Source organism: Antechinus flavipes, chromosome 1 (assembly GCF_016432865.1).
Source record: "Antechinus flavipes isolate AdamAnt ecotype Samford, QLD, Australia chromosome 1, AdamAnt_v2, whole genome shotgun sequence".
Taxonomy (NCBI): Eukaryota; Metazoa; Chordata; class Mammalia; order Dasyuromorphia; family Dasyuridae; genus Antechinus; species Antechinus flavipes.
The window spans coordinates 601,144,956-601,159,524 of NC_067398.1; the positions used below are offsets into that span (position 1 = coordinate 601,144,956).

At 29.8% G+C, this 14,569-nt stretch overlaps 1 protein-coding gene across 1 annotated transcript; it reads right to left on the reverse strand.

The window, feature by feature from the left end:
• Window positions 1–80: 80 nt before the first annotated feature.
• Window positions 81–13,627, reverse strand: LOC127544379 (CUB and sushi domain-containing protein 3-like). The gene is made up of 5 exons (XM_051971003.1): window positions 12,696–13,627; window positions 10,371–10,559; window positions 7,040–7,217; window positions 5,410–5,555; window positions 81–508 (listed from the first exon to the last, which is right to left on the reverse strand). Exons 1-5 carry the CDS (start codon window positions 12,991–12,993, stop codon window positions 414–416), a joined length of 906 nt encoding a protein of 301 aa, XP_051826963.1. The 5' UTR covers window positions 12,994–13,627; the 3' UTR covers window positions 81–413.
• Window positions 13,628–14,569: the final 942 nt, after the last annotated feature.

Sequence of the window (14,569 nt, forward strand, 5' to 3'; positions counted from 1 at the left end):
TTGGGAATGAGAGAAAAGTATTCTTCTTGCATATTTTCTAAATTCCAAATAGTCTTCATAATCAGAATTGTGCCTGGATGTACAGGAGAATAATATAACTATGGAAGCACCTGTCCAATGTCAGAAGGAAATAACCTTGAACAAACACAGCAAAGCTCTTGAGAAAAACCACCAATAATCATAGTCATTTGTCAACAAAATAGTCCCTGCTACACAGCTGTTCCAGTTATCATCCTTTTCTACGATGCTTTACCTTTCTACCCACACTAATTTTGAAATTTACATCCAATTTTGCCAAACCAGTAAGAGATGGTGAGAAATAATATGCTTCTATTCACTTTTTTTTAGGTGTTTACATTTATCACTGAACAAATGGTGGGATAGTCTCAGAGTGTTTTCTTTTCAAAAATCATTTAATAAGTTTTACCTATTTCAAATTCATCATCTTCTGTCAAAATTTCAGCATTTGGGATAGGTGGTGGAGGCTGGCATACTCGTAGCTGATAGGCTAAAAAAAAAAAAAGAAAATATTTTCATTAATGTTTTCAATGAATGTGAATAATTAGTAGATAAAGAAATTATCTTTAGCAATGAAATCACAAGTTCTATCTAGCTCTATAAATATATATGCAAGCACACAATTGAATATTAAATCTGTACTTTGATATTACTATTTATTCTGCAGCATAGCTATTAGTATTTTCTTATGTGCTTTCACTTCAACACACACAAATGTCTTTTTTAATCTTCCACTTAAAACCTTATTGTTAATGATCCTGTTTGTCCTACCTAGAATGCTATTTTAAACCAACTATCATATTTCTGCTTTTCAACAGAAACTCTAAACTCACTTTCTACAACTAATCTTGTCAAATCAACCATACCTAGCTTCATGCTATATGATTAAAGCAATTAAAACCATTGTATTATAGATTTAGACTCAGAAGACAGGATTTTTGTGAAAGTAAATGTAAGGGTAAAAAGTAGGATTCCAGTCCATTTTGAGTTTTGTATGGACAAACAATTCATTAAACTAACAAAAAAGGGATGTTGTACAAGGAATTTTTTACTTTTTGTTCTTAGTATAATAGGAGCTATCATAGTTCTTGACATATAGTTTGTTCTTAATAAATGCTTGTTGATTGATAAGCTTATAAGTGCTTAGCTGGGTTTCTTCTGAAAACAGCGGTTACAATCTAACATTGAGCCAGAACCTGAAGTCACTGTCATCTCAATAGTATTATTGCTATGATAAAGAAATTTATAAAAATTTGTTAAAAATAAGGAGAAAAGTAGTACAATTTGAGTTGTTAAAAAATGTTTGATTGTAACTGAAATAAATTGATTATACAGAATATCCAAAAAATCTTAGTACGGTTTAAGATTTAATAATAACTTGTGCTTACACATTTGAACATCCCATATTTATCATATTTCAAACATTATTTAATATAATAGCTGAAAGATATAGGAAAGATTATATGTTTAAAATTATGCATTTATTTCATGTTTATATTTCTGAAGAATCATGACCCTCATGCTAACAAGTTTTTCAGATGATATATATTTTTCTACAAATAATTTACAAATATTCCCTGATCTGCATGTTATTGTCCTGTTTGTTCAGATTGAGCAGAAGCTCCATTTCATCAGGCAAGTACAAATGTCTTATACTGATATACAACAGTTTTTAAATTGTTTTTTTTTTTTTTTTTACTTAAAATAGTTCCAGGATTTAAATGATTCTCTCTTTTCTTGCTTTTAATTCTTATCTTTATTTTCCTGATCTCTTTACAATATATGACAAACATGTTTTTCAAAACAACATGATCCATTTACTTATTTCATTGCCATTGTGAAATGATTACTCAAAAAGATATATAATTTTTATGATGATAGATTGCCATCTTTCTTTCTTAACCTAATGAATGTTCTCTTAAAACCCATTTTTTGATTAACATGGTAATCCTTACAAGAGGATAAAGTTTTCATATTTGTAAAAACAAAAATTGAAACTTATTAAATCAATAACTTTTATTTGTTTTTTTTTTTTTTTTATGCTGAAGCAAGATTATGAGGGGGACATATAGTTCTTAAACTGTAAAGAAGTCCCAGAGAATTGATGAGGGTTTTGATAATAATAATACCATTCATTAATTCTTGATAGTGTTAATATTCAAATATTAATGGAAAAAATAAATATTGCTTAAATAATTGTGATCAGAAAGATAGCCAATAGTAAATATTGGAAAACATCAAATCCATTTCTAGTGTAAGCTAAAGGTAAGATAAATTGAAGTTGATAAGAGTAAGAAAAATTTAAAAGATATATCATGTGACATAAAATTAATATTTAATAATGACAAGAAATAGCCTTATTTTTTGAATTCTAGGCTCATTGAATCCTCTTAGAATTTTACCTAAATGATTATGGAAAAGAGCACTTGTTTCCTCTTCAGTGAGTCTATGTAAAACTAAGCTACTCATTTTTTAAAAAAATGTGTTACAGTAAATAACTTCCATGTTTAGAGGAAAAACTTAAATATCTTATGTGAGATACTTGGCTTTCATAACAACAACATGAAGAAGGCAGAGCAGGCTTAATTACCCTTGTTTTACAATTGAGAAAACTCTGATAGAGAGATTAAATGACTTGTTCAGCACAATAATTTCAAAAGTGACAAAGTCAGCACTAGAACACAATTCCTATCCCAAGATCAACTCTCTTTTCTTTCTCCTTATGTCTATACAGAGAGCCATGTGGCTCTACATATAATCCAATAATTTTGAATGCAGAGGTTAAATGCTGACTTCTGTTTCCTATAAAGCATCATTGTTAGTAATTTTGCTAAAAATAAAAAAGTAAAAACAAAAACTTCCACCACCACCAAAAACAACAAAACCCCAAATTAATATTTTGAATGACCTTTAATTTGGGCTTATGTTTTATAGTATATTAAATGTTATGAGAAGTCATTACCTTATTGCATCATATAAAAATAAAGTTGTCTCTTTTTGTTTAACTTTTAAGAATTCACAGATTTGGGCATAATTACAGTTTTCATTTATTATGTACTGACACTTTGCAGAACAGAAAGTAGTTATGGTATCTGCTTTACTAATTCTTTACATTACATTAAAGACCACACAGAGAGCCATAAATTATATACATAGAAAAAGAGGCCAGCTATCTTATGTACCTGTTCTACAATATTCATATGTTCCTTTTAGCACTCCTCCCCTTTTTTGATTGCATACAATTTTCATTTTGCAAAGCTTTCTGTGTCTGTTATTTTGAGTCCCAGAAAGTTTAATGAAGGTGGTATTTTGTAAAAGAAAGATGGATTATCTGAATATATCTCATAAAATAAGTCACTGAAAAGAGGAAAATATATATTTTAGGTAAACTATTCTTTAATATCTAAAAAATGGAAATTTATATGATTGATAGGATCTTAAGAAAGCATAAGAAATATTTACCATGTCAGATAAATAAAAAAATACAGAGTCCCAAAGCTAAGAAACAATATTATTGTAAAAAAAAAAAAAAAAAAAAAAAAAAGATGACAGAACTAATTAAACCAAATCAAATAATTTAGAGGAAATCAGATGAGTAATATTCTGACCCAGGACTATGTTAAAAATAAATATTAACCAACAGGAGAAAACAGAAAAAAAATTAATCTGGTGGTTTTATTTTCATAATTATATAATTATTAAAGTTTCCAAAATATTTTGACAAATTATGATGAATATAAGAGCAGTAGAAACATAAAGGAGAAGGATAGATGTGTACATATAAGGACATGAAAGACTAGCTAAAATTTTGCTAAATAAATGAGAAAACAAGGGAAAGGAATGAAAATTATGAAGTTAAAATAGGGCTTATGTAAAGCCAGACATGATTGATACAACTCAACAATACCCCGACCAACAGATTATCAAGCTTCCTTGTCCCTCTTATAATTTACCTAGAAAGACACTAAATATTTCAAATAGACCAAGGAGTATTAGCCTGGGCTCCAAAGAGACAATGAATGTATAATAATTTGATTCTACCACTAGGGTTCACATAATTGGCCTGACTAGTCACTTAATTTATTTGTACTTATCATTTATATGCTCCTATAATTGGAATAAATACTGTTTTGACTTTTTCAAGTTGCATTTTTTATAACCAATGAGATTTTTCAATCCAGTAAAAGTCATCCCTTTCATGCCAAAAGAAGAAAAAAAAGTTGTTTGAATTATTTACTTTCTAATGACTTCACTGGCATATTTTAGACACAAAATCTGTGCCTGAATAAATCATTATTTAACCAAATCAAGAGGCAATTAATTCCATATTTTCTATTTGCTGATCAATACATAGTCTAATTTGTGATTATCTAAGATGAATCTATTACATATATATATATATATATATATATATATATATATATATACATATATATTCAAATTTTGACACCAATAAATTATCTCACCATTCTTTTCATCAAATGAAAAATAACATTATTTTGCTTAAAAATGAAAATATGTTTTACTTAAGTATACAATATGTTTACCACATGAAGGTCTTCATAATGCTTTTGGTAACTTCAAAATATTCTGTTTTTAAGATAACTTTAAAAAGTTTTGAATAACAAAGAATATGAAAGAAAACATCTTGTTGGGAGAAAAAAATAGGAATAAACTGATTTAATAAATAAGCAATTGTTGCATGTTCAGAGCATGCAACAATTTTATATCCAGTAAAAATATCCATAAAATTATTCTTCTAGAAAAAAGAAAAATACATATTTCTTTTAATGGGAAGAATGATCTTTGAGTGAATTCATACAAGCTGTTCTCTACAGAAAATATAATTTGGGATTCATTAATTACTAAATTTAATCATAAATAAACCAAAAGAATGATTTAAATAAAGATATTATCAAATACATCTGTGTGTTTTGGAGACTCCTGTGTATCTCAAAGTCCCTTTAAGGAAGCCAGAGATGTCATAATTATTTTCATCATAAAACTGACATTTTTATTTTGAATATCCCTAAACATCAATAGAGAAAATCCACATAAATAAAAGTTTTTCTTGTGGGTCACTCTTTACAAATTTGCCATTGAAAATCAACTGATATTTCACAATCACACACAATCAAGTATGAACAGCTGATCTTTATTAGTTCCCTGCAAACTAGTATTTTCTTCTATATCAATAGTTACTGACTGATTTATTTCATGTCTTTTTGTTTGCATGTGAATGTTTCCAAGTGTCTTGAAGATAGTTTCAGTAGTAAAAATTTCTTAAGTTTTAGTAAATTTTCAATCATTATGTTTACATATGTTTCATTCAATTTGTGCAAATAAAAATTACCTAGTGTTAAGAAAATAGAAATTATATATAATACCAACCATGATAACTGAGAACAAAGAAGCCACTTGTTGTGAAGTCACTATGGAATTTGATTAAAATCTGATTTGAAGTGCTATACACAGACTCCAAAGCAGTATTGCCACTGAATTGACCAATTTGAGGTGAGTTTTGATCTGGTCCATCCCTTTAAAGGAAAAAATATATACAGTCATGTTTCATAATTGAATACTGAGGGGAACAGTAGTTCAAGTGACCTCCTAAGGAACACTTTATAAATCTTAAAGTATTTCATAAATAGCAGTTATTGTTATCATTAGCCTATAGTCACTAGACCTCCAATATGGAAATGCTTCATTCTAGAATCTTCTGCTGAACAACTACTGAACTCAAACAAAGTTTATAGACATCAATAAGAGGTATGTTTATGAATACTTAATAGCCAAACTCTTTAGGAACTAATAAAAGTATACACTCATTATTATTATTAAACTGTATTGCTAATTTTTTTCTTAATAAACTAAATAATCAGCTCTTGATTTATTGATATTGCTGATTTCTAAGTACTAAATGGTCACACTAAAAATTTAATAATTAGCTCCCACAAGTTCTTAACTTGATAAAAAGTCAGAAGATATTCATTATCATGAATGTTTTTTAAGTTCTTTTGATTCACTCTTTTTTTTAAAGTGAATAATACTTGTAGGGGCACTGCCTAATACAATATAAGTAGAATCTTGAATTTAAATTTCTGGAATACCATCAAAGGTCTCACTTATTTTCTTTGAAGAAGTTTAATGTTTCCTTGATGTTCAACTACCCATAGATCCTGATTTTAACCACAACAACATTAAAAAAAGAAAGTAAAGATATTTCACTTAAAAATAACTAATGAAATTATTCAATGTGAAGTGAGCAAAATTAAAAGAACAATTTATACAATAACAATATTGTAAATAAAAACAACTTTAAAAGACTTTAGAAATCCAATTAGTACAAAATAAATCACAACTCCAGGGGACTGAAAATGAATTATGTTATTTTCTTATAGAAAGGTGATAAACAATGTAGCATGAGATAATATTTGAACATGGTCATAATGAGAATTTGTGTGTGTGTGTGTGTGTGTGTGTGTTTTTGCTGAATTATGCATGATTATTGTGATTTGTTTCTTTTTTCTTCTTCGAAAAAAAATTGTTCATCTGAGAAAAAATAAATGCTTTTAAAATAAATAAATTAAAAAAAGAAAACTTTGGAGCAACAAGAAATTATAACAGATTTTTCTTTTTGTAAATTAAGATCTTTTCTTTTCTATGCTTTTTGACAATTGTTGCCTTGAGACAAAGATCATTGTGATTTATCAACATCTACTATGTTCTGAAGGAAAAAAAACAACAACTGACAAATTAGTTATGTAATTGGTATTCTGAGCTTTCCGACTTAACAGATTATTTTATTCTATAGTACTTAAATACTTCATGATGCAGGGCAACAAAAGACTTTTTTTGTTTGTTTGTTTGATTCTCAAAAATTCCCGCCATTCCTAGTTATTACCACCAAATCAAATATAAGGTAGTAATTTGTAACAAGGAATTCTGAAATATTTTCCTTCCCTACCTTGTCTCACTGCGATAGAGTTGAAATTAAACAATAATAATGTCTCTTGCTTACCAGACAGTAATAAAATCATATATTGGTTCTGTTTGGAGAACTGTAAAATTGATGTAGATTCCATTTCCCGGTGGTACTCTTACAAGCCAAAAGCAGTCTTGAAAGTTCGGATATTCATCAGGATATCCAGGAGAGTAAATAGTGCCATTCATTGCAGTTATGTTACCACCACAGAGGGCTAAGTAAAAACAAAACAAATCAAATCAAAATATAAATATTGACTACAACAGTGTCATATATTTTGCATCTTCTTAAGCAATATAAAATATTTATCTGGTTATAAGCTTGAGACAATGTGTGCTTGAATCCTGGCATGTGAAATAAAATAATTTAAGAATGTGAATGCACAGATATTGATGAGCTTTTCTCTTTTTCATCAAAAGTACTGGAAATGTGTTCATAAGAGTAATATTACACCCCACAAGGAATTGTTTTTTAAAATGGCTTCAGTTCAAGCCAGTTCAAGCTCAGTTCAGCTTCTTGGACATGACAAATCTATACCTGCCATAAGGGCAGGGTGGGGAGGTTTTTAATGTGAAAATCCTCTCTCCCAAATGAGTATATAAATTTCTCTGAAGCTCATGAAACTATTTGTCCTTAGTCATATAGTCAATAAGTGTCAGGGATCTGATTTGACAAAGAGCCAGTCTATCACACGAAATGTTACTAAACTTGGAGTCAGGAAGACCTGAATCAAATCTGACTTCAGATACTTATTAGCTGCATGAGCCTAGGTCACAATTAATTTTTTCTGGTGAGTCTCAGTTTCTTCAAATTTATTCCTAAAATCTCCAGTTGGACTTGCTAGAGCCTCTAAAGTCTTCTAACTTGAAAAGCTATGATCTTATGAATCAAGTCTTCCTGACTGAAATTAAAACATTGTCTTTTTTTTTAATGTGTGATGTTGTTCTCTGCTTCTAATACAAATACAAACCATTTAGTTAAATTACAAGTCTGTGGCCTCTATTTTACTTTAAATCCCAAAATATATTTTCCAGAACTTATTTATTGCATGAGATAGGATTCCATTAGCCTACTCCTTAATCAATCCCTCCTTAAGATGCTGCAGTATTGTCCCACCACTTTCCAAACTTTCTTTCCCTTCTTATTCCACTACCTCCCTCACTCCCAGTATTCTCTGTCACTCGAAAGTTGCTGTCATTTATTTGTATTGAGCCTGTGTTCATTTAGCACAATTTACAGGCTGATCAGTATTATGACTTTTCTCATTGCCATCCTTATGATAACAATGCTACTTTTTTTACCCACTTAGGGAATGAAGAATGACACTGGAAATGTAATTGTGTCAAAGTTTGTTCAGAATAAAACATCCAGTTTCAATTTCTTCACCTGAAAATTGTCTATTCATATCTGTGGACCATTTATCAATTGGAGAATAGTTTGAATTCCTATAAGTTTGAGTCAATTCTCTATATATTTTAGAAATGAGGTCTTTATCAGAATCCTTGAATGTAAAAATGTCTTCCCAGTTTATTGTTTACCTTCTAATTTTGTCTGCATTAATTTTGTTTGTACAAAACCTTTTTGACTTAATATAATGCAAATTATCTATTTTGTGATCAATAATGATCTCCAGTTCTTCTTTGGTCACAAATTCCTTCCTCCTCCACAGATCTGAGAGGTAAACTATCTTATGTTCTTCATAATTCATTTTGACCTTTTATTGGTATACAGTGTCAGTTGTGGGTCAATACCTAGTTTCTGCCATAGTAGTTTCCAATTTTCCCAGCAGTTTTTGTCAAATTTTGAGTTCTTATCCCAGAAGTTGGGGTTGTTGGGTTTGTCAAATACTAGATTACTTTAGTCACTGACTATTTTGTCCTATGATTCTAACCTATTTCACTGACTGAGTACTCTATTTCTTAGCCAATACCAAATGGTTTTGATGACTGCTGCTTTATAATATAGTTTTAGGTCTGGCACCACTAGGCCACCTTTATTTGCATTTTTTTTTCATTGATTCCCTTGAAATTCTTGACTTTTTCCTTCTTCCAGATGGAATTTGTTATTATTTTTTCTAGATCTGTAAAATATTTTCTTGGGTGTTTGATGGGCATAGCACTAAATAAGTACATTAATTTAAGTAGTATTGTCATTTTTATTATATTTGCTCAGCCTATCAAAGAGCACTTAATATTTTTCCAGTTGTTTAGACCTGACTTTATTTGTGTGAAAAGTGTTTTGTAGTTATATTTATATAGTTCCTGACTTTGACTTGGCAGATAGACTCTCAGATATTTTATATTGTGAATAGTTATTTTAAATGAAATTTCTCTTTGTATCTCTTGCTGCTGGATTTGTTGGCAATATGTAAAAATGCTGATGACTTATGTGGATTTATTTTATATCTTGCAACTTTGCTAAAGTTGTAGATTGTTTCTTGTAGTTTTTTATTTGATTCTCTAGGGTACTCTAATTACACCACCATATCATCTGCAAAGAACGATAATTTGGTTTCCTTATTACCTACTCTAATTCCTTTAATACAATATTGACTAGTAAGTGTGGTAATCCAGATCTCAAAGTTAAAGCCAAAATAGATCTAAGCAAATGAGAAATATAAGGAAACTACTATATGCCAGTCATATTAATCAAAATTGTTTTGGGCTATTTAAATTGCTGTGGTGTAGGAAATTATGAACTGGTTGATTTAGAAAAATATGGAAAGTTTGGATTTATTAAAAAAAAAAAAGATGTTACCCACCATCAGGGAAATAGAAAAATAACAAGCACAGTAGTTTTACATACATGCATATGAATGTATATGTATATGATTATAGATATCTTTGCATATTTATGTGTATAAGTATGCATATACTTACTTTGTGTATATATTTGTATGTATATATGTATGTGTGTATGTGTGTTCATGCTTAATTGTACATTTCTTCAGGGTAAGAAGGGGGGGGGGAGGAAGAATGAAATAAAAAGTGTGCAGCAAAAAACAAAAGAAAACCTAAAAGGAAGCAAAAAAAAAAAAAAAAAAGTAAATAGTCCTGACAAAAAATAGGCTTTTGTGAAATGGAAATGCATTGCTTTATATTTTGAATCCTCTCATTTTCTGCTGTTTACATGGCAGTTTTTTTTTTCATATTTTCTATTTAAGTTTTTTTTTTTTTTTTTTTAAATAGCTCAAAACACACACACACACACACACACACACACACACACACAATTTCTTTGTGGTACCTTGAATCATGAGATGTAGACAGTTTCACTCTTGGAAAATAAGGTCACCACATTGCCACAAAAGCCTCAAAAAGACACAAGTCTGATTATGTAAAAGACAATTTATTTCCTAGAAACATACCTTCACACCTTGGAAGAGGATAATTCCAGTTACGGCTAACTCCATGGAGGCAAGTGAGTGCTGAATTTCCAATAAGAGTGTATCCTGGGAAACACTCAAAAGAAATAGTTTGGCCTACAGTGAAATCATTTCCTATCACAAAACCATTTCGAAATGGGCGTGGATCAGGGCAACTTTGCAACTGATAAGCTAGGAAAGAAGCAACAGATATCAGATAAATTAACTTAAGTTCAGAGGATTGAAACTAAATAAGACTTGCATTTGGGGAAGATAATATAAGTTTCATAGAGAGACATATTGTTTTTAATTAGCTATATTTAGCAATTCACTTCTATGTTAAATTATATCAATGATCATCTAATATGAATTTCTTCTCATGCCTACAATTTTGCTGTTTAAAATGCTAATAAAATTCACAAAAATGCATTAAATTTCCTCACCCCACCCATACAATCTATCCTAAATTGGAGTCTTTTAGAGAAAATGTAAACGTACTCATAAAGCTACAATTTTAATCAACCATATTCTGATTCTCTTACACAGAATGTGATTGCTTATTGGTTTGAACTACATGTGCACAGTTATATTTACAGATTTATGTATGTAAAACCTATTTATAAGTCTCTTTTTAAACTAATTTTTTAACCTTCAAAGAAATAACTAAATTCCCTGTTCTGACTTTTTTAGAGAGGTTGCACACTAATAAATAAGAGAAAAAAATTGATTTCAAGTAAAATAATCCTTCTGAAGAAATAAAAATAAGTATTCTCAGTTATATATTATAAAAATCTAGAAATTTTGGTTGAAGCATCTAGAAAACATATGCTTATTTCTGAAAGAAATTGTAAAGAAGCAAACCCCGGATTTAGGAAGAATTTGAATTTTCTATCCACAAGAGCAAAAAATTCTGATCCAAATAACATGACACCTTAAATAGCTTAACCAACTTCCACTCCCTTGTTATACCTCACAGAGTTCTGAATTGTCCTATGAGAGGCTTTTGTCCTGGGTTTGTCCTTTTCACTTCTACTCTACTAGATTTTCCATTTTTCACAAAGATATCATTCTGATACAATTTTAAAAAATCAAGCAAATTCATTACTTTATCAGTGGGTTATAAAATTCTATATTCATTTAAAGGATAGAGACTATAATATTTCATTGATATAGAGAACTATAGTAACTCATTCTCTTAATTCTGATCAGCATTTATTCATTCATTTATTTATTTGACACCATTATTATATCAATATGATATGCCTTAGAGATATGCCTTAAGCATTTAAAGATTAAGTGGCTTGTCTGGGGTAACACTTAAAATGAGTGAAAGGTGATGTTTGAATTCATCTTTGTGACTTTAAAACAGGCTCTTTATTCTATAGGTGATCTTGTCTGACATGCATTTGTAGTCCTATTAATGAAAATCTATCTTTCCAATGCCCTTGTTAGAATAAGCCAAGGTTATTGCTTGAGTAGATCTAGATTTGAATGAATACTTACAATTTGAAAATATTTGGTATTTCCTTTCCATTTTGTTAGGAAGGATAGGTATTATAAATACCTTGCACTGGTAAAAGGAGTTTCTTTCCCTTGGAAATTCCTATACAGGTGAAATTTTAGGTCCAAACCTTCCCTTCTTTAATCCACACTCAGAACCAGATACATCTTTCCCCTATATCATGATATACTCAGTTAAAGATGACAAAATACAATTTAGGAATAATATGAAATACAAGACTCTCCATAAATAATTATAATAATGCTGTGATTAATCATAGTTTCATAGAAATGGGTTTTCTAGTGAATCAAAATTTGTGACTAATATTAAATCTGTTTATATGTGTTATAATAACACAGGGTCAAAAGTTAATGTTATTAGAATATTATATATGAAAAGCTACATGTAGAAGCTTTAGGGAATGGATATAATCTCAGAACCTCTCCAATAAAATGAATTTTTATTTTTATTTATTTATTTTTATTTAGGATTCTGTTTTTTTAATCCACTTTGCTATTTTTGTTTTCAATTTATGGGACAGTTTATCCCATTCACATTAACAGTTATAATTACCAGCTCTCTATTTCCTTCCATCCTATTTTCTCCACTATATATATAGTTTTGTTCTCTTTTTCCTTCCTGTCCTGTCATGTATTTCTTTTTTACAAAATGAGTTTTTAAAAGGCAAAAACTCTAAACAACCATCTTTCTAACTTGAGCTTGTGTCATTGAAATCCCATTTCCTCCTTCAATAAAAAAGCAGTAAATAAGCATAGAAATTAAATATTCCTCTTATTTAGATTCTTGTAAACTATTTCCTTTTTTACCTTGATATATTATATGAAATCCTTGTTTATTTTGAGAATAATCACTATGAAAATATAAGCTGGTTTCATGGGTAGTGCTAAATAAAGAAGATGGTATTTGAGGACCACTAAGTCGCCCAATAACAGTGCTAGTTTCTGAAGATCCACTCCTTACTTCCAAATAATCATGGATTGTTTCAGTGGAGAAATTCACAAATTGCAAATGTACTCCTAAAAAATAAACAGACAAAAAGACAGAGAGGGATACAAAAAAGAAATACATATTATTTAATAACTGATCAATGCAATGACCAACCATGATTTCTTGGGCCTCCAGAAAAGATGTCTCCAGTCTCTGAAAATGGCTCAACTTTTGAAGTTATGACCTAAAGCTGTATTTTTTCCTTTGGTTTGTGTAAGAGTGAAAAATTTACCTACTTCTTTATATCCAGCTAGCCCCAAAACAGACCTTGTTTCAAGTCCCATGAAACAGTTCACACAGGTCATCTTGCCAGATGCCCTACCACCTTGACAGGCTCTCACTTCCTGTTCATTCTGCTTGTCACTGTGGACCCAGAAATCAAATCAATACTGAACTTGTTTTTGCAAGCTCATCAAGTGCCCTATGGATAAATCTACAATTTCTGTAATAATTCTTTTTTATTTTATTTTTTTTTTTTTTTACAGAGGCAATTGGGATTAAGTGACTTGTTTAAGGTCACACAAGTGTTTGAGGACAGATTTGCATTTAGGTCCTCCTGACTTCAGGGCTGGTGTTTTATCCACTGCACCAACTAGCTGCCCCCTTCTGTAATATCTCTTAGAAAGAAAACAAGGGAAAAAAAAGCTTCATGCATTCCTTTATTCATCCATTCACAATTCACATTCAGTAGTTATGATAGGTAGAAATATTATAAATTAGTATCAGCAAATTAGAGAAATAAGTATTTTACTTCAGGAAAAACAAAATGAAAATGGGATGCCATATTTTTAAAGATACATACCAAACCCTATAGGCAATTTTATTGTCCATGTGCAATCTAAGCTGCTAGGATAATTTCCAGGAAATCCAGGGCTTAGGATCACTCCACTGAAATCTGACATAGCACCACCACACTGAGCTATAAAATAACAGAGCTACATTAGGAGGTATTAAAATTGTATAATCACATAAATATTATAGTGAAGCCATAGTCCAGTTATCAAGTATTAAATATATGCATAGCATCGTCTAAAAGAATAAAAAAAGTCAAGTTCATATGCTAATGAAATTTCTAATGTAAAACATATTTTGCAAATGGCTTTGAAGATAACAAGGAATTCCCTACTCTATCATAAAATATAAGAAAAAATATGTTATTTGTGATTTAATTTCTTAAATGCTAAAACAACATATTTAATGATTTCAAAGCAGGAATTACTTGGGCTAAAACTGTACCAATAATTTGAGTTTATGTAAATAAGATGTAGCAACAGATTTATCACAATAATGAGCTTTCTTAGTCTCATGAAAAGAGTAAACATTAAAGTAAGTCAGAATTCTGATATCCATTCATAGCCTCTACTTGAAGTTAGCCTTTACTTGGAAGTAAAGTACTTCAGAAAAACAAAAACCCTTATCAATTCAGATCAAGAGAAAACAAGGAAAGTGGCTGTTTTACTTTGGTTAAAAGAGAATAATAATCCAAAGAAACAATTGGTATTCTTTTCTAAATGTACTGATTTCTTTCAATTAATAACATTTTCTCCACTGACAAGTTATTCTCAACTAAAAGTCTTGCAGATATACTAAATTGCAGGTAAAGTATCAGGCTGTGTTTTAGAACTTGTAGCTTCTGTAAGAACCTTTCTACTGTTCACAATAAATCACGACTTTCTCAGATTGCTCTCTATCC